General features: G+C 49.0%; 10 protein-coding genes across 10 annotated transcripts; 3 read left to right on the top strand and 7 right to left on the bottom strand.

The window, feature by feature from the left end:
• Window positions 1-381: 381 nt before the first annotated feature.
• UREG_07848 (eukaryotic phosphomannomutase) lies at window positions 382-1,399 on the top strand (the record flags this gene model as incomplete). The annotated part of the gene is made up of 4 exons (XM_002583029.1): window positions 382-429; window positions 571-887; window positions 979-1,053; window positions 1,147-1,399. The coding sequence occupies 4 exons, from the start codon at window positions 382-384 to the stop codon at window positions 1,397-1,399; spliced, it is 693 nt and encodes a 230-aa protein (XP_002583075.1).
• Window positions 1,400-1,843: 444 nt separating this feature from the next.
• On the top strand, window positions 1,844-2,863 carry UREG_07849 (uncharacterized protein; the record flags this gene model as incomplete). Its single annotated transcript, XM_002583030.1, has 4 exons — window positions 1,844-2,084; window positions 2,137-2,394; window positions 2,473-2,806; window positions 2,839-2,863. 4 exons carry the CDS (start codon window positions 1,844-1,846, stop codon window positions 2,861-2,863), a joined length of 858 nt encoding a protein of 285 aa, XP_002583076.1.
• Window positions 2,864-4,677: 1,814 nt separating this feature from the next.
• On the bottom strand, window positions 4,678-7,021 carry UREG_07850 (uncharacterized protein; the record flags this gene model as incomplete). Its single annotated transcript, XM_002583031.1, has 5 exons — window positions 4,678-5,354; window positions 5,413-5,736; window positions 5,783-6,733; window positions 6,798-6,896; window positions 6,955-7,021. 5 exons carry the CDS (start codon window positions 7,019-7,021, stop codon window positions 4,678-4,680), a joined length of 2,118 nt encoding a protein of 705 aa, XP_002583077.1.
• A 385-nt stretch (window positions 7,022-7,406) lies between these two features.
• On the bottom strand, window positions 7,407-12,010 carry UREG_07851 (uncharacterized protein; the record flags this gene model as incomplete). The annotated part of the gene is made up of 7 exons (XM_002583032.1): window positions 7,407-7,976; window positions 8,042-8,499; window positions 8,568-9,051; window positions 9,110-10,206; window positions 10,438-11,689; window positions 11,742-11,914; window positions 11,977-12,010. The coding sequence occupies 7 exons, from the start codon at window positions 12,008-12,010 to the stop codon at window positions 7,407-7,409; spliced, it is 4,068 nt and encodes a 1,355-aa protein (XP_002583078.1).
• An 868-nt stretch (window positions 12,011-12,878) lies between these two features.
• On the bottom strand, window positions 12,879-13,569 carry UREG_07852 (uncharacterized protein; the record flags this gene model as incomplete). The annotated part of the gene is made up of 3 exons (XM_002583033.1): window positions 12,879-13,214; window positions 13,342-13,400; window positions 13,452-13,569. 3 exons carry the CDS (start codon window positions 13,567-13,569, stop codon window positions 12,879-12,881), a joined length of 513 nt encoding a protein of 170 aa, XP_002583079.1.
• A 1,333-nt stretch (window positions 13,570-14,902) lies between these two features.
• On the bottom strand, window positions 14,903-18,169 carry UREG_07853 (OSK2 protein; the record flags this gene model as incomplete). Its single annotated transcript, XM_002583034.1, has 5 exons — window positions 14,903-16,521; window positions 16,578-17,679; window positions 17,736-17,856; window positions 17,954-17,982; window positions 18,122-18,169. 5 exons carry the CDS (start codon window positions 18,167-18,169, stop codon window positions 14,903-14,905), a joined length of 2,919 nt encoding a protein of 972 aa, XP_002583080.1.
• A 1,114-nt stretch (window positions 18,170-19,283) lies between these two features.
• On the bottom strand, window positions 19,284-19,997 carry UREG_07854 (uncharacterized protein; the record flags this gene model as incomplete). The annotated part of the gene is made up of 2 exons (XM_002583035.1): window positions 19,284-19,693; window positions 19,754-19,997. The coding sequence occupies 2 exons, from the start codon at window positions 19,995-19,997 to the stop codon at window positions 19,284-19,286; spliced, it is 654 nt and encodes a 217-aa protein (XP_002583081.1).
• Window positions 19,998-21,447: 1,450 nt separating this feature from the next.
• UREG_07855 (uncharacterized protein) lies at window positions 21,448-22,812 on the bottom strand (the record flags this gene model as incomplete). The annotated part of the gene is made up of 3 exons (XM_002583036.1): window positions 21,448-22,055; window positions 22,117-22,162; window positions 22,222-22,812. 3 exons carry the CDS (start codon window positions 22,810-22,812, stop codon window positions 21,448-21,450), a joined length of 1,245 nt encoding a protein of 414 aa, XP_002583082.1.
• Window positions 22,813-23,505: 693 nt separating this feature from the next.
• UREG_07856 (uncharacterized protein) lies at window positions 23,506-24,373 on the top strand (the record flags this gene model as incomplete). Its single annotated transcript, XM_002583037.1, has 2 exons — window positions 23,506-23,643; window positions 23,726-24,373. 2 exons carry the CDS (start codon window positions 23,506-23,508, stop codon window positions 24,371-24,373), a joined length of 786 nt encoding a protein of 261 aa, XP_002583083.1.
• Window positions 24,374-24,753: 380 nt separating this feature from the next.
• On the bottom strand, window positions 24,754-25,498 carry UREG_07857 (uncharacterized protein; the record flags this gene model as incomplete). Its single annotated transcript, XM_002583038.1, has 3 exons — window positions 24,754-25,067; window positions 25,178-25,307; window positions 25,409-25,498. The coding sequence occupies 3 exons, from the start codon at window positions 25,496-25,498 to the stop codon at window positions 24,754-24,756; spliced, it is 534 nt and encodes a 177-aa protein (XP_002583084.1).
• Between the last annotated feature and the right edge of the window lie 451 nt (window positions 25,499-25,949).

The following is a 25,949-nucleotide window of genomic DNA, read 5'->3' on the forward strand; positions in this document are numbered from 1 at the left end:
GCAGCCACCTCACTGCCGCTTGCGTGTTCTGCCCCTCTTCACCGTCGCTCTTTTGCTTCATTGCTCCTCCAACGCAGCTGTACACTCCTATCCTCTGGCAGCTGACTTTTTGACTGAGCAATATTTTCCCTTCCTGCTTGAACACCGCAAAGATACCCCGGCGCAGACGAGAGCAACAATGACCGCGGAAGCAGCAAGCGTGTACCCCTCCCTGGAGAACCGTCCCATCAAGAATACAATCTGCCTGTTCGATGTCGATGGCACCTTGACACCTGCGAGGCTGGTGAGACCCAAACCCTTTTCAAGTTGGGAAGCTATACAGAATTTCAGAAACGCTAACACTTTGAATGCTGTGTCGAGCGGTAGACTGCCTCTCCCGAGATGCTCCAATTGCTCTCTCAACTACGGCATAAGTGCGCTATCGGATACGTACGTCGATAAATCCACACACTGTCCCGTGTGCTCTTTTCCAGATTTGCATGTCCTTTTGTTACATGCAACCTATTGCGCTACCGACGGGGGCTTGTGCAACAGCCCATTAGGACCAATCCTGACTGACGCTCCATTCAGGTTGGTGGCTCCGACCTAGCCAAGCAGCAAGAGCAACTTGGTACTGCAACTACGAACGTGACCTCACTCTTTGACTTTTGCTTCGCGGAAAACGGCCTTACCGCGTTCAGGCTGGGGAAACCCCTGACGGGCAATAGTTTCATCCAGTGGCTTGGGGAGGAGAAGTACCAGAACCTTGTGAACTTTTGCTTGAGATACATTGCGGACTTGAAACTGCCCAAGAAGAGAGGAACTTTTGTTGAGTTCCGAAATGGGATGGTGAATATTAGTCCAATCGGGAGAAATGCCAGTGGGGAGGAGAGGATCGAATTCGAAAAGTACGTGTTACACTTTCAGCTGTGTTTTTGCGTGCTTTCGGGCCTTGCTTCTTGGAACACCGGATTTCGTTCGCTGACTATTCTCCGTCAGGTATGACAAACAGCATAACTTCCGAAAGACAATGGTGGAAGCGCTGAAGAAGGAATTCCCTGATTATGGATTAACGTGAGTATGACCGTACACACCGGCTGTTTCTTTCCCCGCGGGTAATCGACAAATCACATCTCTGATACATATTAACCACGGGATTTTTACTAGATTCTCTATTGGTGGGCAAATATCCTTTGATGTCTTCCCCACGGGCTGGGATAAGACATACTGCCTTCAGCACGTTGAGGCTGAAAAGAACATTTCCGGTGTTGAGTACACCACCATCCATTTCTTTGGCGACAAGGCATTTGAAGGCGGAAACGACTGGGAAATCTACGTTGACAAGCGCACTACAGGCCATGCCGTTAACAGTCCAGAAGATACCATGAAAATTTTGAGGGAGCTTTTCAATTTGGACTAGAGGAGGATCTTGAGCTTTAGGATCATAGACGAACTCTGAGCTCTAGCGCAGTTGACTATTTCTAAGCGATCCGGTCATGGGAAATTTTTATTCCAAAAGAAATTCCAAATATTGCCGATTCCTGACCTTTCTTATTCGCTTGTAGTGAGGTTGGAATTGGTTGGCCCTTTTCATTCCCACGGCGTATACGGAATAGAACACTATGGAAACTCATTCTCGTCACTTACAGTGGCAGGGCATCCATACTTTGTAGGGCAGATCCTATCATCCTATGTCAAGGAAGTCGTTCGTGTGGTGAGTATGATTGAGGTCATCGGAGAAATGCTTTTCCGATGACACCCTGATGACCTCGGAATATATTAACTATCTGACGATGCTTCTGCCTTCACACCGCACGCGCCAGCCCACCAAGGCAGTTCGAGGGCATACCTTTACGATTTCGACATGGCAAACTCCAAATCCGTCGTTGAGCTGCCGCGGTTTCTCTGCTCTTCGCAGTCCGGTACCTCTCGTGCCATTCCGTCGAATTTTCTTGCATCAGGAAGCTCTGCAAACCCGCATCATAGGCGCGCATCCTTTGCCGGTCCAAATCGGCTCCAGCAGGTCCGGCTCACCAAGGCCTTTTCCACCTCCTCTCCGTCAACATCATCGTCGTCGGCATTGACCCCGGCGTTCCAACTTCACCGTCACCGTTCCTTATGCTCTCCGCTACTTTTCTCCTACTCCGCAGCCCATAGCTCCCCGCGAACCAGAGCGACTCTCTGCCCCCATAAGACATAATGGTGTTTATGTTGCGGCATTCAAGCCTGCGCGCCGGGCCTTCCATGCATCTGCTTCAAGGCAGAAAGATCACCGCTTCGATACGCTGAAGCTCGTTCAACGGCTAAAAGGTGAAGGGTTCAGTGATGAACAAGCGGTAGCTTTAATGAGGGTTCTCAACGATGTCATCGAAGAATCAATACAGAATCTGACGAGGACCATGGTACTGAGAGAAGGTCTGTTGCCTTACTCTAGCACTACCGTCATAAACGGGCGTGCTGCACCCTTTGTCCCGTGTCACTAAATCGAAATAGATGCCGAACGGTCAGCGTACACCCAAAAGGTCGATTTTGCCAAACTGCGCTCTGAATTATTAAACTCCGACTCAACCGAAGCGCAACTTACCCGCTCCTCACATGATCGGATCGCAGGCGATCTGGCCAAATTGAATTCCCGGCTCCGTGATGAGATCAGCCGCACACAAGCTTCTGTTCGACTGGATCTTAACCTTGAGAAGGGAAGAATCAGAGAAGAGGCGAATGGGCTAGAGATGAGAATAAAGGAAACGGAAACGCGGATTGAACAGGAAGTCGCTGGTTTGAGGGAGAGGGTGGAAGCTGTTAAATTCTCAACTTTGCAATGGTTGACGTATGTGTTCCCACTAACTTCTACGGCTTTAGTTTGCCATTCGTCTGTGCGAATTGACATTTACTGTCTTGGCTCGGAATAGGGGCGTCTGCACTGGTACTGCTGCACTGATATTGGGTGCCTGGCGTTTGTTGATGTAAGACGCATGGAGCTGTCCAATATATAATTTGCATGGACATGGCGAAACACAGACGGTTGACTTGTACCTTGCTATACGAGGTTCTCTTGTTTAAGCTATCCGTACTCCTGGAGCTAGCGCTGTCTGTTACTTTTTGATGGGCCCGGCCGGATCGACAGACACCTAGTCACAACGTACGGCCGGGACTTTTAATTGCAGAGGCTACAGATACCCGTTAGCATTGGAACGCGATCCAATTGAGCCTCTCGCTTGGTCCCTTGGCGGGAAGTAATAGACACTTGGTCTAGCTTGCCGAAGTACCGATTTCAGGACTGCAAATCCAAGTCACAATCGGCAGTCCAGCATCCTTTTTCATCATTTATGCGTTGCCTCTTTCGAGCAAGAAACCCAGTCGACCTTTTGAGTATTTAACAAACTTACTCGCCAACCGGAGAATCTATTACCAGTTCAGCCCTCAAAACAGCCGATAGTTTGAACCAACTAAGCAATTACACCTGTCCCATGACTTCCTGCAACCTTTGCCTTCTGAATATGTCGAATTCCCTGTGTTCTTCGTCGGCATAAATCGCAGCAGAGCTCCTTGATATTATCATCCGATTCAAATCCTCAATTTTTACCGTTTAATGAAGCTGGGCTAACACCCCGATGAGCTCCGATGCATCTCGATCATTTCCTTCGTCGGCAGCAAAGAATTCGCCATACCGAGTCTGAATGGCTCGCCCAGACTTTTGCTTCTCAGGGTCCTTGCTTTGATGAATATTGGAAGGTTACTAACACATGGTTCAAAACGCTTATGGGAGGGACTCTTCGATGAAAATAAGGTGTGATTGGATGAACTCCAATACCCAATGTCAGACAGCTGTGCTCTCTTTGCACCCGCAACTCTCCCAATGGACCTGGAGTCACGAGTTGCAAGATGGGCGTGGACGGGGTCAAGCAATTGAGTTGGACTCAAGTGCAAGGCAGTGACAGTCGGTGACAAGTTTCGCAAGCAAAAGGCACACTCGGTCTTCTTCATTTCATGGTATGACAGAAGATTCATCGGGTTTCGTTAGATACACCTCCTAAGAATCTTCTTTGCCGGAATCAATGCCTGGGTTGCATACGAGTCTCGATTCTTATCAACTAGCATAACGCGGTGATTTGCAGACCCGGGTATTCAGCTTTACTGAAACAAAAGGAATCAAGGATGAGATCCTCCGTTTCTGCCGTAACTTCTTGCGTCTTGATATCGCCCATTCGTTAAGAGAGGAAGTAATTCCCTATGTTCAAGTTTTACCGTTAGTATTATATGTTGCTTATTGTTTAGTTATGTAACTTATATGTATGCAGTGCCTTGTTGGCCTAATGGAAACTGATATGTCATGCCCAAAACCATACTCAATCAGACTCACCTAGTTACTGAGTTCATGCTTGCATAAAAGTGCATAGTAATTGTCTACTGATCACTCTTGATATTGAAACATATAACAAAGTAGGTTATATTACCAGTCCCCTCAATGCCCAAGGACAACTTGACTCAGAATCCCCTAGTGTATTAGTTGAGTATGGAGTAATTAGTTAACAAACGTTCCTTCAACCACAGTGTGCTGTAAATTTGCGATTGATAGCCACATTATCAAAAACATGCACGTATCTCAATAGCAAGATAACAGAATGTAGAGCAAAAATCCAACCGAAATACAAACAGTTTCGAAATGCCAGCACGGAACTGTACTGGAACACAAGGCAGCTACAAATCCTCCTGGAATTTTGAACTTCGAGGGACGATCCCTGGTTGAGGCTCTGGCAGGGATGCTACGACAGGCTGGGCTGGCATCGGCGCTGCAGAGGCCCCGTTTTCGATACCGTCTCGAGCAACAGCGGTAGTGCGTTTTTGGACCACAAAAGCGCCTTGCTTCCCTGTATCACGCACAGTTGTGCGGCTGAATATAGTCTTCAAACTGAACCGATTGCTGGTACGCTTGGCCTGCTTCGGTGGAATGGGTGTCTGCTGTTCTGGTTCGACTGGTCGAGCCGGTTCGCCATCGTTAGAAGTGCTCCACTGACTCACAACCCCGGGAAGGCCAGGTTCTCCGGATTGGTGAACATTTTCCTGCGGAGTTGATTCTGGGATAGCTGCTCTCGAGGTCCCGTTCGGCTGCATCACCGGTTCCATTGGCGCTACTTGTTCAGCTTCTTCCTTTCTTGCGGGTCCAGCGGCCATTTCGGGACCCAACGCACTATCTTGGTCAACACGAGACCTAGGTGCAGTATGTGTATCCGCTGGAACGCCATCGATTCCTTCATCTTCTTTCTCAGGTATCTTTTCTGCCTTGTGTACCTTTTTCTTGCCTTTCTTTCGATCCTCGTCATGTAAATCTTCCCCTTGCTTCTTTGTTTGCGATCTTCCATCCTTCCTCGCAAGCTCTGCAGAGCCATCAGCATCAGTTCACCCTTCTAGTTTCAGGGGGAAAAAAGGACTCACTTAATAACATGTTATGCACTTTCATTGTCTCCACTTCTCTCTCCCTTTGTCGTTTTTGATAACGTTTTTCATGCGCCTTGCCAAGCTTCTTTTCGATCACCCGGGCTCTTCTCTCGATGACTCGGTCATCAATCACATCAAGTGTTGGCTGCAACTTTGAACGAGCTACATCCCGAACATAAGGGTTGTCCTCGAATTTGGTTCCAGTCATCGGAACAAATGACCAGGTTGGCGGGGCTTTGACAGCCATCTCACGTTCATTGATTTTACGCTCCCATTCACGCAATACCGCTGGGGATGGCCGCCCGGAATACATGTACAAATCTCAAGCGATAATATTGATGGGATTGTCAGCGTTCTTCCGCGCGACTTCCATTAAGGGCGGTGTCTCCAGGAGGCCTAGTCACGCCATTCGCCTCTTCCCGCACGTGTGCCGTGCAAATGGGCGCTCTTGGTGCACCGCGGACAAAGCTGCTTGTTTCTGCATCGCTTGTCGATGGGAGTCGCCTCCTAAAGGAGGTGATCGAAGGAGGTCTTGGAGACCCACGAGCGCTGTGATATATCATAGTTGACTGTTGTTCATTATCCATCTGGGCCAATCGAAGGGAAACCCTCTTTTGGGCCTCCAACATCAAATTTTTGGGATGAGTTCCCGTGTCCAAACCGATTATAAACTGGCTTCGGATGTTAGAGCCGCCCGAGGTCTCGGCAGCAGCAATTTCTTGAGCTTCGGGCATGAGCGAGTACATTTGCTTCGCCATAGTAACTGCCGCTGCGCGCAATGTATCCTGTTTTGCAGTCTCATCCTGCGTTCCTCGAGGGGGAAATGAAGCCGCAAGGTTTTGCTGTGTCTTGCTCACTGCCACTTGATGCATTTTCGCCGGATCGAAAGTAGGCTCGACAGTTTGCATCACGGCTTGCTCCTCGCCGACTACTTGTTGACTCTTAGATGCTGCTGAGAGCGCGTTAGTCAAATCCGGTAATTCCTCTTGAACGTTTCCGGAATCGACTCTTCTGTGAGTCGTTGCCATGGCGCCGGTTGCAGCCATCTTTGAGGTACGATCCTTTTCGCGTATATCCTCGAGAACCGCCTCTGATTCAAGAGTCTCTCTACGATCACGGATTGTTCGCAACGCTGCCTTTGACCCAGCTCTGCTTAGCTGGGCTTCTTCGGGAGTGATAAACCTTTCCGGATTCATGTCGACTTGGTCCGAAGGACGACGCAGGCTTGCTGCGGCACCCTTAGATGCCAATTCATAGTCGACGGGAGAAGCCTCTTCACCGGTGCCGCTCTTCCGGGTCTCGCTTTGTATGCGAACGGCTATTATCTCGGGAACGAAGCTAGTCAGTCATCTGCCCTCGCAACAGAGTGGGATATCTATTACCTTCCGCAGCCGCAGCAGCAGTTGTTGCTGTTGGGGACTCTTCTCCTTCCTTTAAAGGCCGGCGGGTGGTTCTAGTCACGTAGTAGGCAGCGGAGGTTGCTATCCGGTGTGAGTGCACAAGCCGAAAAGAAGCAACTGATCCGATTAGAGCACTCACCGTAACTTGGTCCACGCTCTACCGGCGTCTCAGCAACACCGGTGCTAGCGAAATGAGCATGAGACATGGTGTTCGCGATTCGGGCTTAGATGCAGACACGCATGGCATGGATGGGCGAGCATGATTGAAGAGCAAGAATCCAAGCAACTGGCAGTTATATTCGCGGAGTGTGACGGCTAGCCCTGTTCTGGAGAGTTTGGTCGAACCGTTTCCTCAGTTGCCTCTTGGAGATGGCGGATGACGTCGGACATCAAGTGATAAAGTTGACTTTGGACCGTTGGGCGCGGCGCCCGCTGACTAACGGCTGGGCACTCCGCCCCGCCCCCCAAGCTTTTCCGCCCCGGGTGGTGGATGCGATGAGGAAACGACAGCAATCCCGTCTATAAACCATTGATGTTATGCTACGCTTTTAGTATCCCGTGCGTGCTAGTACTTGGCTGCGTCCCAAGCTATCACTCGCTATCTATGTCCCTTCTTCTCTCTGCGGCGTCGGCCCTTAGCATCCGGTCAACACCCATATGGATATTGTCAATGGTCCCTTCTTCAGCCAAGAAGCCGGCCTTTTTGGGGCCCCCGAACAGGCATCGCCATACGTCGTCATCATCGACATTTTCTCCCTCCGTCGCCCGACCAACCAGCATCTTCCCAAGGGCGGCGTCTTGCATCTCAAGGGAATTAGCAGAGTCGATATCAATTTCCGTGAGATCCGAGATGCCCATGGCACCGTTCCCATTTATACCTGATCGAGGGATTTTGCCGTTTTGGGAGACTTGTTTTCGCTTACGGGCGATGTGCTCCAACCTCCGAGAAACCGAGATCTGATAGATAGATTCCTCCACCGAATCGGAGACGAGGTACATCCAAACAGTGGTCTCGCGATGCTGACCGATCCGGTGCACTCGAGCGATTGCTTGAAGCTCGATGGCCGTGTTGATTAAGGGTTCGCACAGAAAAACGTGTGTTGCATTGACCAGGTTCAGCCCAGAGGAGTGGGCTTTGGCATGCAAAAGAAAGCATTCAACCTATCAAATGGTTAGACGCAGCGTGATGCCGAAAGGGAAAATAGGAGAGACAACGCCCAACATACCGAGGGTTCCTTTTTAAACCGTTCAATTCCATCGGGACTGTCAATGCTACTAAACTCAATTTTGAATCGTTTAAATGCGTTCGCCAAGATTCCCAGAAATGATTTATACTGAGAGAAAACAATGGACTTTGCGCCTGGATCATGATGCCGTAGCCAGATAAGATGTCTGGCAAGCGTGTCTATCTTAGTTCCAAAAGATCCATCAATATCAATGTCTTTAATTTCTTTTAGGTCCCTACTCTCGATATCAGAATATATCGCGTTTTTCATTGCGTGATCTGATTCCAAGTGTCCCGACGTCTTTTCTTCTTGGGCCACTAGCTCAGAAGGTTTATAGGTGATTTGATGCAATTCATTGGATCGAAGCCTGGTTTTGCACGTAGGACATGATCGGTGCTGACGCCACCAATGCCGCAAACATTCTTTGCAGTATTTATGCCCACATACTGTCAAAACACCTAAAACCGGGAACTGTTAGTTGACCAATCTCGCAACCGTGAAAGAGCAAAAAGGGATAGGAGCGCACCTATTTCAAAATTAGACTGGCAGATGATGCAAATCCTTGACGTCTCACTCCCCGTGACATCGTCCCGAAGGTGAATGAGATAACGGCGCTTAGCCTTCAAACCTGAAGCCTTGACCTTTATTCGTTCCTCAGCTTGTATTCTTGCTTGGAACTGTTCCCTATCCAACGGTTCACCCTTGGTTGTTTCATCGTAAGGTGCTACCGTGTCGGAAATCTGCTGGAGGTGCCGGTAGTATTCCAATCTTCGATTCGTCACCTTTTGAAACATAATGATCTCCTTTTCTAGCCTCTGAACTACCTTTGAATGTGTGGAGAACATCGTGCTCACTGCCTTGTGAAGGTCTTCAACAATAGCAAGTTCAGCACGAGCCCGAGCACTGCCGCCACTCTCCTGCCATTCTAGAGAAACAACCAAAGTCCGAAGGTCGTTGAGGATACCGCGCAACGAGCCGAGTTCTTTTGGAACTTTTAGTTTCTCACAAGCCTCTATCAGGGAGACGAAGAGCTCAGGAGATGGTCCCTCTCCCCTCCCTAGCTTTTACCAAAGCCTGCGTCATCTCATGTTTAACCAAAGCATTGGTCTGGCCAGTAATGGCATCATGATGATCTGCCACCATGGCACGTAAGGCTTCCATGTACACATACATTTCATCTTGGACTTTTGTAGAAGATTCATATTCGTTTCCTTGCAAATTCGTAGCATCTTCTTCATCGACAAGAGGTCTTAGGATGAGTTTGACCATGTGATCTCGCCATTTATTGAATTTGGCTGTATGCCGGTTTATGGCTTCACAGAAATCATCAAGGTGATCTAGAATACGCTGGCTTTCAATGCCCCCAGGGTCGAGTTTAGCTGCCATGCGTGGAATTTGGACCAGCCCCTGCTGTTTTGCTTTGGCTCTGACCACGTTGATGTGCTTGTTGACCTTGTGACTTGTCTCAGTCAACATTTCCCTTCGAATGAGTTTTGCAGCCTCATAATTCTCTTCTTCTAGCCTTTCCAGGTCCTTGAAAGCTTCAGAACCAGCTTTTGTAAACCGTTCATCGGTTTTTATTTGATAGAATGCGCTAGCAATAAAGAATTTGCACATATGTTCAAGCTCTAGCGCTCCGTGAAGTCGTTGTCGACATGTTCCAATGCGGTTCTTTTCTTCTCCTTCAGCCTCTTCATCTTCAGTGTCAGATATGCTCAGGTTGCCAGACTCTTCATTTTCCATGCCCTCCAATATTTCCGCGAGTTGAAGTCTACAATCAGCGACGATTTCTTGGACTGCTGACAAAGTTTGTTCCCAAAGCTTTAATGCTTCCTTTGGAGCTTCTGCATTTTCCAAGAGTTGTCCTCTTCGAAGCTGAGAGAGCAAGAGTGTACGTTCCTCCGAACGTATTTGCACCTCATTTTGATCAATCATGACCTCAAGGACTTCGGCAACAGAACGAAGAGGACCGCTTCCGAAAACGCGTCTGGTATTGCTTACCGTTATTTCGGGGTGAAGGCATGCCTGGCGCAGTCTTGTTAACCAAGACCTCATCTTCTCAACTGGCCATGGTGTGTCGGGGTCTCCCACAGGGCAACCGTTAGAGTCTAGGCCACATTCGTCGCACATTTGCTGAAAAAGCTGTTCGTATCGCTGTTCTTCAACTGCAGTGAACGGTATGGTGATAACAACACGCTTCTGGCGAGGTAAATGTAGTTCATTTCGAATCATATCCTTATTGTGACGAATGAAGAGCTTATTTATTAGGGAATAGCAATCGGGTTTAAAAACTGTGCACATTCGGATCCAGTTTTCAACTGAGTGACAGAGTGGCTCACACTGTAAAAACTGTAATAGCCCAAATAGATCTTTCACGTCTTTCCGTAACGGCGTACCAGTCACTGCCCAAGCATTGCATCGTGGGATAATCCGAGCCACCCTTGCGGCGTTAGTCACGCCAGATTCGACCATCTGAGCCTCGTCGATACAGACCCGCCACCAAGATATTTGAACCAATGGAGATTTCCGTCTTGGTGCTTTGCTTCGATGACGTAGAGATCGATCCGGCGGATCTTCGGCGTAATGTACTTCCCTTTGAAGCACATTGTAAGTTGTAAGAACGATGTCCTGGGATGCCAGATGTTGCAGCATCGCTTCGTCCGGTAAATCACTATTTTGAATTCCTTTGTAATGCGCAAATCGGAGGCTAGGGGCATGCTTCGAAATTTCTTGCTTCCATTGCTCTAAAATCGCCGCCGGCGTAATGATCAAAGTCGCACCAGACTTGTAGAGCTTTGCACCAGGATAAGGCGCGGAGATATCCGATTGAGGCCGCTTATGCAAGCAGATAAGGCTTAACAGCTCAACGGTTTTACCCAGACCCATCTCTTCTGCAAGAACTCCGCCGTTTATCTGGCTCGCATATGGCCATGCTGAAAGATCAGAGACAGCAATACAAAGGAGACGACTTATGAAACATGGGCGGCCGTCCGCATCCGTGGTCTGTATGAACGAGAATGGCAAGTATTTATCAACGAGAGAACGCAATGTACCGTCCGGAAGCACCTCAATGCCCTCTCTTCTCAGTAGCCATCCTACTGTTCGTTCTTGAAATGGAAATAGCTGGGACTTTATTGATTCAAACCCCTTGATAGCAGACAGGTTCACCTGGGTCGTTGGAACATGAACATTGTGGTAAAATTCGTTCGGGGTCCAGTCTGGCAAACTACCAAATCTGCCCGTGTCGACGAAAGGTTGCCCACCAGGGAAATACCGTGCGGCTGCTCCCCTAACGGCGGGAGTAATTTTTTCAGAAAGTCTCAGGGAGTCATGCCAGAGAAATTGTACGTCAAGCAGGAAAGATAGCCCATCCTCAGGATCTTTACAAATAAAAGACCGGTAGCAAGCAGAGGGCACTTTTTTGAATGTGGAATAGATTGAGCGGAGGCTGCCAATATAATGTATAAAAGGGTTATATTCTCCAAGGTCCGGGGTCTCGATAACCAACCGGCAATCATAACTTTGGATTTCGAAAACAGACGGAGGGCTGTTAGGATTGTAACGGCGTTGAATGTATAGAAAGGTTGGGATCTTCAGAGACGCGTCGTATCCGATGCTATTATGTTCAGGGGGTGGCCCATCAAATGTCTTTGGAAATCCAGTCAGCTCAGCACAACAGGCCAGCAATAGCTTCTCCTACAAGTTTTAAACTGAGGCGGGTCGCCGTTAAGTATTGAGGCAGATAATGCGATGCGTTCTCTGTATCAAAAACGGACCCCTTGTCTTGAGTTTTGCGTTTCTTCGAAGGAGGTTCGACGATGTCATTGCCATCACTTTGCGAAAATAGGGAGACCAAGTCCTTCGGAATGGGAGCTATTATCCAATATAAGTTAAGCAAGGATGAGTAGGCCAAAGGGACAGCTGTATAAGCTTACTCGGTATCTGCAACGCGTAGCTGAAGGACGGCATGGTGGATTGATATCAACTCTTTGGCGGAAGACGATAAATCATGCGAGAACTCTGGCCAAGGACCCCCAACCAGCTAGTTAACCAGTTGGGTTTTTGGTTGATCGGGATTGAGGAACCTGACGCGTAGAAGAGGCGCGTTGTTCATGCCATAGTGTGTTCATCTTAACTCTTGTGGTGAAGATGAGGAAGTTGACCTGTTCTTTCTTGACCCTTAACCCATCTTCATCCGAGCTGACCTCCAAGCAACATGGAATGCTGATCAACTGGATAGTCTGTGTCTTTTTTTCCACCAGCCTCACAGCTTGTTAACACTGTGCCATATTGATCACTCATAACTTAGTTAACTAGTGACTAAGTTAACTAGGTTTCTCCTAGCCAATAACTAGTAAACATTGTCAACCATCCGATGATCTTCAACTTTCAACCTTCTTCAAAATTTGATAAAATGTCTGATGAAATAGCTATCAGTTTAGCAATTGAAGAATTGAAATCTCAAGATACTAGAAATTACTCTGCTATTGTAAACAAATATGGAATTGCACAGCCGTGATAGCTATGAGATCACTTCTCTCCGGTATTCCCCTTTCCCGGATGAAGGCGATTCAGTTACGCCTTTACGGCTCGACCGGGCTCGAGCGATACGGTTGCTCTCCCCCAGTTTCATGTGCAACCTAAAGCCTCTCTTCCCTCTGCCCGCTCTACTCCACAGCCATAGAAACGGAATTCCGAGGCCAGTGCCACCGCTTTCCAAAGTGGTCAATCTGGTCAGAGGCGACAGCGTGCCGATCCACAGCCGCCAGGGCACACCGGGACTGAGGTCGTGGTCCTTTCCAGTTGCAGTACTCGTGATTCGATGACGCTCGAAACATCAAAACCTCGTATGAAAGAATGGATGTTTTAATGCCTCCTGAGCTGTTGGCCTCTTCTCATCATCCACAACAAGTAGGGACATGATAAAATCAGCCATGACTTCTGGCAAATACAACTTCCTGATTTCCTTGTCCATTGTACCAACTTTCATATAACCATATTGTGGATCAACTAGCTTTTCTGCCAGCTCCCACTCTGACTCGCGGTATCTATCAACAGGAGAAGGTAGACCATTGATTAGGCGGAAGAGCTTCGCGACGGCCCAATGTTCGCCTATTCCTAGAGGGTCATCGTGTATGCCAAAGATGGAAGTACGGGATAAGCAATCCGTTAGCTTTTAAGCATTCTATTAGTACGGCCTGGAACAACAGGCTGCCTGGGGAGGAATAGGAGGGCCAACTGACAGTAACGCCTAGAGACCACACATCTGATGCATGAAAGCACCCCTTGCCTCTCCATACCTCTGGTGCTCGACAGGCTATTGGCTGTATCCTTTCATCATTGAAACCATCGGGTATTGCTATTTGAGTTAGTTAAATGTTTGGCATTGGTGGTAGGGAACAATACAGACTTGCTCCAAGATCTGCCAACTTTACTGTAGGCTCCTCCGAGTTGATATTTGAGACAAGGATATTCTCATGTTTGAGATCTAGCGAATATTTAATGCACAGGCCAATTTCAGTGAACATTGTCACTGAACCTACCTGTATGAATCAGGTTCAGCTCCTTATAAGTTGTGAGAGCCTTCAAAACACTCTTTGAAGCTACCTGCAGGATCCTAGGATGCTGTTTGAAATATTCGGGACCAAAGTCCACCAAGCTAACAGTCCATCCATTCAAAGGCCATCCATGGTTCGGCCCCAGGCGTTGGGTCGGCCAAGTTTGATGTTGAGTCAAAATCGTCAATAGTGTCCAGTAATGTGCGGATGTGTTTGGACTTGCGGATACTTTCTATGGAGTAGATCCGGTATTCGCGCTTCAAATCTGCCAGCTTATACCTCTCATAGGCAGTTTTGATCACAGCCCTGCTTAACAATCAGCATCAGTCAAGTACATACAACTTTGCCCTTGCGTACCATTGTGGAGTTGAACCCGTTGATTTGGGCAAAACACGAGCTTTGAAGACCGTGGAGGATTTGGTTAGTGGTTTCTCAAGTTGAAAGCTATATAGCCGCCCATGAAGTGTTCTTCCAGCTTGCCATGCCATGGCACTGTGCCACGTATCTATCATCCCATATAGACTAAATGTTCACAAGATATTCAGAACGTGTCGCTCCAGAATGCGTTAACTAGTGGATCAACATCGGCCCTGTGGAGGTCTGTGCACTAGGTAGATCTGCTTGCACTATGAGGGGACACCGCTGTGTTTACCAGGTTCTGGTGGTGGTTGAAACTGAAAGAATTCAACGTAGATTTATCAGGAAGTTTGGGAAATAGTTTGGTACATGCATATAAATAGCAAAAAAATCGCAACTTCACTTAACTGGTTACTTGGGAAATAGGATTTTGCAGGGTGGCTAAGGAGTCTATTACTCTGTTAATCTTGTTGAATGTCCGAATCTATGAACTGGGAAGCATGATTACAGTGTGTAGAAGTCTCTATCCAAGAAAGTCAACAACCTGTCCGAAGCCGTATATAAGTCACTTTGGTGAAAGCAAGCACAATATGAAGGGTATTTGATGCTAAGGGTTAGGTATCAAAAAGGAAGCAAAGTCTATATAGTCTCCAGCAGTGGGGTTATCGAAAACGACAGCCTTGTATCAAAGGTAATAACATGAAGGGGAAAAAAGACTTCCCTGTTCTATGTGAAGAACAAGGCAGGAAGAAAAATTGAAATGCCCATTCAAAATTATCAAAAATAGATAATGAGCCATAAACAGTAGTAAACGCATGCACCAATGTTCCATCAGAGAACCAAAAGATTTATCGTATCCAAAAGCCAGCAGTGAAGTGAAGAGGATTGGTATAAAACAGCAAATTGCCTGACGCTACCAAGTAATAGGAAATGCATAACATCAGAATCATGTTGTCTTTGGGCTAGGGGTTTCTGCCCCTTGTTCTTCTTGCATTACATTCGGTGTCTGTGTGTTGTCAAAGCGCTCGTGAGCGGTAGCACTACCCGGAGAGTTGGGTTTATGATGCTCGCGTAAGGAGGACGAGCGAGGAGGCCGAACCGGATCGGATTCAGGTTGTGCAGCCGAAGGGTGGAACGAGGGATACTGAGTCGATTCAATTTCAGCGGCAGGTAGGAGTTGTGGCTCAGGAGACTTTGTGTCGCGAGTCGAAGGGCTCGAGGCCGATGCATTAGTGACAGGCCCTGTTGCGGCTGATGTGGCAATCGATTGGGAAGTAATCACATCAAGGGATGCCCGTCCTTGGACGAGATCCGGGCTTCTCTCGTCAACAGGACTGAAGCCGTCAACTTCCTCAACTTCTTCATCTTCGAAGACATGGCTTTGGAATAGCTCCTCCTCCTCTTCAATGATTTGGCTCTTCCTAGGACCCAGCGCAGATGTGTCGCCAGACGGTGCATCAAATAACGACTCTCGCCTCCTGGGAAGAACGGGAGTACCGCCGCCATTAGATGCAATGAGATTAGATGTATTTAGCGTTGGGCCTTTAAAAGCAGATCTTTTTCGTCGTGCGAAGACGAGACTTGAAGATGGAGAAGACATGATTGTAAGTGGTGCAGATTCGTTGAAGACGCTATGAAGGGGGCCGTTGCTATGTACCGAACTATTATTTCCTCGGACAAGTCGAATATTATTCGGAAAACGCGTGGACGCACTTGGAGTCGTTGGCAAGACTTTGATTGAGGCATGCGGAGAGCGGGAAATGGCAAGAGCTTTTATGGAAGAACCCGTCGGAGTTGAAACGGTGTCGATGCTATTGGAGGAAACCGAAGAGGTTTTGGAATGCGAATGTGCATGGTGAATGGTTCGAATGGAAGAAACAGATGAAGATGTTGATTTCCGTCCTCGTAGTCCGGCTGACGAGCGGCGATAGGAATTACGCGGTGTTAGTGGTGATGGGGACAAGGAATTACGGTGACGCGAGGCGCTGCTGTTAAGGGGCCGCGGTGGCTGGGTGATAGAGGAAGGGCGCACTGCCCCCGGGTATGAAGCATTGCTCGGTGCTAGGCTTGAATTCGACGAACGTTTTATTTGCGTTGGCGTCTGGTAATTTTGGCCTGGATTTGGGCTGTTGGAAGGCGTTGGTAGTTGTTGTTTGGAAGCATTCTTGCTTTTATTCGGGTTGTTTCTATCGGAAAGGAACTTAAGAGACACACTCGGGTGCCCAAAGCCTTTCGGATGGGGTGATTTTGCTCGCTTCGTAGACTCCACAAGCCAATGTTTCAGGGACGCCAATTGACTCAAAATAGGGTATTGGCGTCGACGCATACCAGGTCGCTTCAATATTCCATGGGGGCGCATTGACTCGGGCTGGGATGCACTGAGATGGAGCGTACTACCGCGGGATACACGTCGCTCTTTAGGCGGCGGAACCGGGCGCGCACGAGACGAACTAACCGAGCGGTCTGAATCATCTTTCTCGATCGGAGGGGGTGGGATAGTTTCGCAAGGGGACACAACGACGCCTCCTTCCGGAAGCTTGGGGAGGTCAGGGATTAAAAGTTGGGCTACAAGGACGATGAGTGAAAACATCCCAGGCCATAACATGGGTTTCAATACTCACGAGTTGGAAGACTCCGCCTGTTAGTCCGGCCTCGGCTTCGAGGAAGCTCCAGATTGTGATTTTCCTCGTCAACCTCGACCAGGGCGGCGGAAATCCGTTCTAACCGGCTGCTGGCTGCACTCAACCGGCGGAGATTTTTGGCTTCGGCTTCTCGTTCCCGACGCTTCCTCTCTCTTCTCTTCTCTTTCCTCTCTTCTTTTTCGATTAGTAGGGCCCACCATCCAGCAAGAGCGTCGCACCGCTGTGCTAGGACATTCTCCATGACTTGAGTGGTGTTAACCCCTGCACTTCTCATTCGCTCTAAAGTTGTCTTCTCCAACGGCGTCGAGAATGGAGCGGGACGCGATAGTTTCAGGATGGCGTGCTGCTGCGGAGCATGCTCTGCTAAGAACGGATGCGCCAATATATCGCTGAGACTGGGCCGTAAGAGCGGTCGTTTTGACAATAGCAAATTGATTAACGACTTTGCCTCGTCTGGGAACTGATCTTTATACTTGGGCTCTTCGGAAAGAATTTTAGATTTCGTTACCTGGTCGTCATCTTCATCAAATGGTAGTTCACCAGCAATCAACGCATAAAGGATAATACCCAAGCTCCACACGTCAACCTTCTCGCCCGCATACTTTTCGCCTTTTAGCATTTCTGGTGCGCTGTAGCATATTGTACCGCAGAAGGTTTGCAGATAGCTGGCCTTTCCGTCATATTCCCTGGTAAAACCAAAATCGCATAGCTTCACGTTTTCATGTTTATCCAACAAAATATTTTCCAATTTGAGATCTCGATGTACGCATGACTTGCTATGCACGTATGCTACTGCTCCGACAAGCTGTGTGAATATCTTTTGTGCTTTTTCAACCGGCATTGGTCCATTGCGTAGGAGATAATTATAGAGCTCGTCCCCTAGACAAATGATTTCAGTACGTGGCGACCCACTGTCCGAGATATAATGCGCACCTGGACAATATTCCAGAACCAGCCATACTAGACTTTCGGTGACGACTACTTCGTAGAGGCGAGCAATGTGGGGATGTATAAACTGGCGGTGGTGGTGAATCTCGCGGGCAAGATTTCCATCATTGCGGCTGGAAGATTTGAGCACGACCTAATCGGAGCCCGGTATTAGCTCGAGTCCTGATATCCCTCTGGCAACGAGTATACCACCTTAGAGCCATTTGTGAGCTTATGAGACGCGAGATAGACTTTGCCAAAAGAGCCCTTCCCGATGAGCTTCCCTAAACTGTAGTTCCCAACGTTGCGTAAATCTTTGGAGGAGAATTCCCTATTGCGGTATTAGATATCATAAAAGCCTAGGCGATGGATATTGTCGCAAAACGGGCTGCGATTTGGAGGGGGCGCAAAGGAGGATCCGCGCTCACTCTAGAAGCTCATTGTATGAATTTACCAACTGCGGAGAAAAAAATAGCGTTAGTGATCAGTCCAACCAAACTGAAGCAACATCCACCCTCATACAGAATAGACAACAAAGCACAGGGCCACAAGCAAAGAGGTTGCACCTTGTAGGGACCAGAAGTGCTCGAACTAACCTTCTCCTTATGAAGCTGGGACTCGGCCTTGAACTTGGGTGGCGGCATGTGTTTTTCACCAGGTGCAAATCGACCATGAATTCTGCTGCACAGCGTAGCTCACGAGTTTGTCGTGGTGGGTAACTGGACAGTCCATTCAGGATGAAGTTGCGCAAAAGGGGGAGGATGGGCGGCGAGCAGAGCTGCGATGTGCTTGATCTCTATTTTGAATAATGGTGGTTCTAACTACAGAACAACGCGGAATTGATTTCGATCGGGGAGCAAGCAGCATGAAGAGAACGTGGTTTCAATCGGAATGTCTCGTGGAATAGGGGAAAGGCGTGGTAGGGAATTCGACTGACTGTCCGGGTATTCCTGATTTAATCGTGAGTTGGAGTTGGCAGGGGGTTCCCACGATCTGAGCGTTGGCGCTATTTTAGGAGATGGAGACGACAGGCCATTCCACATCTCTCATCGGCACACCTGACTGTCCACTGTACACTGTCTTGCAGCTACATTGATCGCGTCTTTTAATTCCCCCGAAGAACTGGTATTCCTGGACTTTGTGGGTTTCCGATCCCACATGGCCAGATTCAAAGATGCAGAGGGGATATTTTTCAACTGCACAGAAGCTGCAGATCACCACTAGTTTATCCTACGACCTGAGACGCCCAAGGACTCAGGGAGCCGCCCACTGGGTTACGCAAAAAAAATAGGCTTGGAAAGCATGCCTCTGCGCGCATTCATTGATTGAATCATATTCTCACGCCCATACGGTTATTAAGAAGGGAAACGGCTTGCTCGCCGTTACTCGACACTTCCACGCCGTTGGCCCAACGGGCAGTTGCTTGATCGCAAATTTTGGTGGCTTGACGGTTTGGCAGCCATTTCCTTCAGGATAACAACAAATATTTACTCCGAATATGGTCCATGCTCCCATTATCAACCTTCCAGGATTTATTCAGCGCGATTGGTTTGAACCTTGATGTTGGTCCGGAACCCGAAAAATACAAGAAAAAAGTGTAGAGATGAAGACATTAACATTAGGATTTATTGTCCAATATCTATGATATTACATTTATATGCAAGCAATTCGAGAATATAGCTTTCGCTCTAACCAGTCGGGCCGTGTGATGATCTCCCAGCCTTGCAACCGAACGTCCAAGAGTCCTCCACAGAGGTTTTACAAAGCCATTACCAGCATTCCCAATCCGGCGATTAAGAAGCTGCCATCCAATTTACCAGCACCGTTGGGCGAGGTTGGTGGAGCGAGGGCTGAATTGGTTGGATCCGAAGGTGGGTTGAAGGGATTGTCGAGCGTTCGGGTAGGTTGGGGTAGAGGGTCATCGTCCGTTTCAATGGGAGGGAAAGCAGCAGTTCGGGTGGGAGCAGCTGGTAAAGTGAAGGAGAAATCCAAACTACTGGACGAGTCATCGTCATCATCGTCGTCGTCGTCATCACCAGGAGGGGTAGGAGACCCGGTAGTGGATGGGGGATCGCCCGTCGTTCTCTCGGTGGCGCCGCATTCAGCGAGGGTCATGGTTGACGGGCAGCATCCAGCGTTCGTGCAATAATAACCAGAGGGGCAATATTCTTTGGAAACAAGCAATCAGTTTTGGGTATGCAGCAGCACAACGACCGGTGACCACTTACTTCCGTTTCGGCAACAAGAATCTCCGCGACCTGGGTTATAGCAGTTGGGGAACGAGCCGCACTCTGCGTAGCCTGCTCCGCAAGATCTTGCGCAGGTGTAGGGCGGTTTGATCTCTTTGCAAAACTCGACTTGTCTGTTTTGCAACTTCTTCAATACTTCTTCGGCAGCATAGGATCCAGTCATGAGGCTGGATGCTGCTGCGGTAGCAGCACCGGAAAGGAGGATCAAAGAAGAGAAATGCATTTTGTCGGCCCAAAGATGAAGGTCAGAGTATATGATGTCAAGAGGAAATGCGGCAACGATGTCAGGTTCGTCTTGAACACGGGAGGAGAGAAACGGAAAGAAAGAAAAAAACGGAAAGAAATCGGCTGATATATAGATATATATATATCTCTCGCCGTTGATCCCGCTACTGTCCAAGCCTCATTCCAAAAGCTCCCCCTTTTCTCCGCCTTTGAGTCGGTGCGGCTTAAAGATTTCTTTGATTGGCACAAACATCTCCATAAACTCGAGTGTCATTTGAGCTAGCTCACTCCCTCGCAGCGATGTGGGCTTGGTGTGATCGTGGCGAGGCTAGCGCATTCCTAGGAAGCATTTCTTAATATCCTCAATAATCAGTGCTCCGTAGCGTTCAATGCATGGACGATGGATTAGCAGGGGTGCACGGAGGATTCCCATTAAGCATCGGGTGGTAACCAGACCTGCCAGCAACTGGCCACACTGGGCCTCATGAGTCCATGATTGGGACGCAGGACTGAAGGCATCAGACGGCGGACTGGAGAGGGTGGGCGGAATCGTGTTTTAGCGTCTTTCTTGGCACTCGAATACGGGCAAAAGGCTGATCGGGCTTTCACCGTCCAATTGCCTCATTTCCGAAGCGAGGAGCAAACTCCAGCGGCGTGAGAAACTCGGCCCAACAAAAATGAGAAGAGAAAATCATCAACCATCGCCCGCAAAAATGGGAATTGCATGGCCAACGCAGTACTTCAATTCTTTTGCGCGAGAAATCGACGGAGCTGAAAACGGACACCAAAAAGCGGGGTGAGGTTGGGATGGAGCATTCAGACATGAGTTTGGATATTTATTTCTTCTTCTCAACTGCTTCAGGGCCTCGTTCTTCTTGGCAGCGCGGAAGAGCCAGATTAAACTCAAATACTCTCCAATTAGTTAAAGCTTCAGACAACACCCATGCATCCATTCCGCCTCCCCAATCGTTTCTCGTTCAATTTTTCCTCACGAGATTCATTTGTTTAGTGGGTCCGCCTCGAGTTTGGGCTAAAAGCTTTTCACATGCTGTGAGCACCGTTTATTTTTAGACAGAGCCTCAGCTCGTCCAGGATGTGCTGTCAACGCTTTCTTCAGACAAAGAAAAATCAGCTGCAATTGTCGCCCCTCCCCGGTAATCGTCTCAACAGGCGGTGGCCAGCACCTGGGAGCCTCCAGAGTACACCGAACACAGAATGCCACTGAAAAGCAAGCACACAAGTCCTCTTCTGGTCGTCGCGGGGGCATCATTCCCTACGTCCTTTACTCAAATGGGTGTCGAACCTTTCCACCATGAAAGCGATTCCAGGTGTTGTCGCGTTCGTTTGCTTGTGCAGACAGCTGGGTCAACGGGATTGATACCTGGTTCACCCAGCAAACCCAAGCTTGCTAATCCGAGATATGAATGCAAGATGTCTGAAAATATTAGTCAGTCGGCTCGAACACCACAAGCATAGACAGGGGCGGAGACCTGGCAATTCATCGACTCCTTTTCCAAAGCCGCCGATGAGGTGTTGCGTTTTATCCAAAAGATATCTTCGATTGGCATCCGCATTGATAACATGGAGACGATCAAGCATCTATTACACGTTTCAGTGGGGATTAGAGCAGCAAGCGGAGTGAGTGGGATTTGGGTATATACCGCCAACGAGCCAGTGACCCAGAAAGAGTAACAGGTATCGGCGAGTTTGTTGGCTCTGCCATTGAAGCCGGCGCAATTCCGGTTCTCAAGGGGCCATTCGGAAGACGTTGGGAGCACTGGTAAGGATGAAATCTGCTCCTCGATCGAGCATGGGGTGCTGTTCGAATGTTCCATTGTTTGATGGGATCCTTCTTCGTCTGTTATTCCACTTTGGACATCCTCCTCGACTAATATGTTGGTTTGGCGGAACGCGAGCCATTCTATCAGAGATTCAAACTCCTCCGAACCCGGATCGCATGCTGCTACCCGGATGTCTAGCGAGCTTTTGCTACTCTCTGACGCTGGGGCATATCCGAGAAATGACAATGTACCAAGGGCGCAGTAAGTCAACCCAGCTATTCAAACACAAAGCATAAGCGAGGACTTTCTCTTGGCATCTAAAAAGTTGAGGCCTACCGTGGGCTTCAAGCCAGGGAGCTTGTGCGAATCCACCATCGTATGCCTTCGCACTATCAATACCGGTGTTTTAAGGGGCAAGGAAGTGCGATTTCCTTTTCTTACCTGACACTTCTCAACATAAGTAACGAGCTTTGATACATCAATATCATCAATGTCTTTCAAATACGCTGTGTCTTCTCCTCGCAGAATATATCGAATCCCAGTCGCACAGCAACAAAATCGTAAATCGTTGCCTCCTTCTATCGCGCCGTTGGCGCCGAGTACCTCTCCAAAACTTCCATCCTGACGCTGCATCCTGCGCAGCCAGCGCAAACACTCCTTTCTCTTCACGCGCGTCAAATCATCGCCCAGCAGTAATAGCGTCACCAATGCGAAAAATGTCGCTGGCAAATTAGCCGGGTCCCAAATCTCGTTGTCAGCAGTGGCTGCACTCCCAAACTTGGTGCCTGTAAAGCCTCTAAAGCCACCAGACGAAAGCTGGCAGTGGTAAATCCAATTCGCGTACGCCCGACGCTCAGGCGCGGATACACTCGTGTTCAACGAATCAAGCAAGTCAAGACCCGCGACAACGAAGAATGCCAGAGTCATACGATTGGAATCATTGGGGGTATACTGGTGGGGTAACAGGGTTTTGAGACAGCGGAGGTAATATTTGATATGGCGTTCTTTCCAGAAGAGCGGTGCATCCGCCATTGCTGAGAAACAATGAGGCCAGAGGCAGTTTGTCACTTCAGAGGAGCACACGAGAACAGGTTCTAGAGTGCTCGAGTTGGATTGATCGTGCTTTGAAGAAGACCCTCCAGAGTAGGAAAAATAGGTTGGGTTAAGGTCGTCGGCTGAATTCTTGGCGCTCCTTGTTGATTGGCGAAGTTTGGCTGCTTTTGGGGAGCAAAAGAACGAAGGCCGGGCTAGGATTCTTTGATGCATTCTATGATCAAGGAGGGCGGCGGATTTATCCTGCCAAGTAGAGCTTCGCACCGTTCTGGAGCTACTAAATAACTAGTTAACTAGCCCAAACAGCCGAAAAAAAAGGCCGAATAGCCGGGTTATTCTCCTGATCTATGAGCATGAATTCCAGCTGTGACCTGTTAGCTAGCTAGCTAGTTAAGGATAAAGCTATGTCTTTGCGAGTTGCTTTTCTCTTTACATGAACCAAAAGAATCGTCGTTACAAGTAACTCGCGTCCTGTATCAAGTCCTCAGGCAGTAGCCGAGTGAGCTTGCATCCCTTGATGCCAAGCCCTGTGCTCGTCATGCATCCGAAAGGTGAACCAGAGCAGAATCCTCTGTTGTTGACTTGGAAATACATCTTCCCAATCCTCCGCTGGACCTCCCAGTGTTCTCTCGTTTTCTTTCCCGCGGAGCCCCAAGCGGCCGGGAGTGCGACATGGGCCGTCTCTCCTCCCAGAGGCTTATCAAACTTCATGCCCTGTTCCAATTTGCCCTGGCCGTATCTCTCACATGGACGCCCGAGGTCATCACCGACTCCGGTCTCGTTTATTCCGCTCACGGCGAGCTGAGAGTCGTAAGTGTACCCCTTCGACTGTATATCGGCTCTCACATATTTCCTCCCATGCCTCTAACATCGTTGTCTTTCGTCCAACTAGTCTGACATCCCTCCATTTACCCCTCCTCGCTCCCCCTTCGCATACTGCGGCGTCCTCCTCCTCGTTTTCGCCCTCGTCGACCTCACTCTGGCTGTCAAGCTACCGGCTCTGAACCATATCCTGACGATTGCACGCTGCATCCGCCGTGACGGTCTCCAGCCCCACGACCGAGAAGGAGAGCCCTCCAATGTCGCGGCCGCGGCCCTCGAGATCGCCACAGAATTCTCAACCCTCTACCGACACCTATGCATGCTGCTTAACCTCCTACGCCTCTGGATCTTTCTCATTGTGTCCCTAAAGGTTTATTCTTCTCCCGAAAGCGTGTGGTTTGGGAGAGTTGGGCCTGCTGTGTCCAACACTGTGGGTGGTAATGTCGCTATTTCCGCCACGGCGCATATGACTATGGTGGAGGAATTAAAGGGGAAGATAGTGATGGGCTACGGAGTCATGGAGATATTATTTTCTTGCTGGGTGAGGATAATACTTCAATCCTTCATTTTTCTCAATTCTAATGACCCCGCCAGCTCCTCATGGCTCTCCATGATGAACAGCGTGCGACAGAATACAGTCTTCGATCACTGGATTCGGGGCTCCTATGATTATGGCCAACGTCGCGTAAAGTCGTGGGCCGTTTGGGTTTATACTTGACGACCAATGCCATGAATCCGCCGAACAGGACATGCGAGGAATCTCCGTTTTGCGGGAGCGTTGAGTATCGACCCTCGTCCTCCAGCAAAAAGACGATCGCTGGAAACCGTTCCCTCACCCTCCTCCACAATCGGCGAATGAATCTGCGCGGCTCTTGACGTTGATAAGTGGAAGAACTAGAATTGTACAATGGAAAAGCAACGAGAAAAGTATTTCACATTATGGGGTGTTTACGTTGCCGGATGCAGTTATTAAAAAGCTATCTTTGTAACAAGCGGGTTCATCTCAGACATTTTCAGTGTCAATTTCTGCATCAGCTAATGTCACAATCATTTCACTCTCATGGTCTCATGACTTTGGGCAATACAGGTTTTGTCAATTTAAGCAAGAACCATGAGTAGGCCAGCAATAGCGGCAATGGCACCGCCATTGGCGTTGCTGAGGGAAGCTGCCGCAGCCTTGGAGGTGGCAGAGCCAGGTGCCGAGCTTTTGGTGGCAGCAGTGTTACCAGAGGGACTGGTCGAAATGGTGGGGGTTCCGGAGGGGGTAGAGCGGGTGGTCGCAGAGCTGGTTATATTGCCGGTTGGTCGAGAAACGACACTTGAAGTGGCACTGTTCGTTGTGCAGATAGCGCTCTGGGGAAGATTGGTGATGCCCTCGGTGCCGCAGATGCCATTGGCGAATTTAATCGTGGCTAAAGTCGATGAGCACAGGGGTGAGATAAAGGCTTGGTCTGGGGAACGCGATATGACGTGCAGATCGGTGGGGTTCCGATGACAGGGATGGGCAGAGCCATGAACGTACCTTGCTGATCTGCTGGCGAGCACTTTTGCGCGACACAGCAAGTGATGGCCTCGAGGAACGAGGCAGCAGTACAGATGCACTTGACTTCGATTCCGCAGTGTTTGGGGATCGAATTGGTTGCGCACTCTTGCTAATTGGCGGGCCTCGCCGTTAGTCAAAAGTTTCACTAGGAATTTGCAGGATGGTTCCAAGGTAGCAATGGGCCGTCAACCATCAGGGCGATGGACTTACAGCACACGGCGGGAGATCCTTGATGGGATCAAGAGCAGTGGCGGCAGCGACCAAGCTGGTCAGAGCAACAGCGACAGTCGAGAACTTCATTGTCAAAACGAGAGAGGTAATAGATCCACGGGGAGCTTGATGACAGATTCTAGCTAACGAGAGTGGAGAGCGATGAAACAGCGGAGAGAAACAAAATGAGAGCGAGGGAGAGAGAAAGTGAGAGAGGGAGAGAGTGAGGGGGAAGTTGGGCGCTGATAAATATTTAGCACGATGGAGGCCAGCACCGCGTGTTCGCTCAGGGACCACCAGCTCGACAGCCTAGTTACAGGTCAGGCCGTTTTGGCGCTGTTGCGATAACCGCTGCAGAGATCAGCGTCGGGGAGCTCCCTGTCTTTGAGTAACCCTTCAGGTCATACAGGACGCGGGCGACGCGCGAACCAGCACCTGAGGTTTTCAATAGTGGCCTTCCCATCACCAGCGATGGCTTCGGGAGCAGCGAGTAATTGGCTGGCTGGCCTTGTTCCTCATCTCCCTTCTCTGCTCGATGAAT

Source organism: Uncinocarpus reesii, genomic scaffold, assembly GCF_000003515.1.
Source record: "Uncinocarpus reesii 1704 scaffold_5 genomic scaffold, whole genome shotgun sequence".
NCBI lineage: Eukaryota > Fungi > Ascomycota > Eurotiomycetes > Onygenales > Onygenaceae > Uncinocarpus > Uncinocarpus reesii.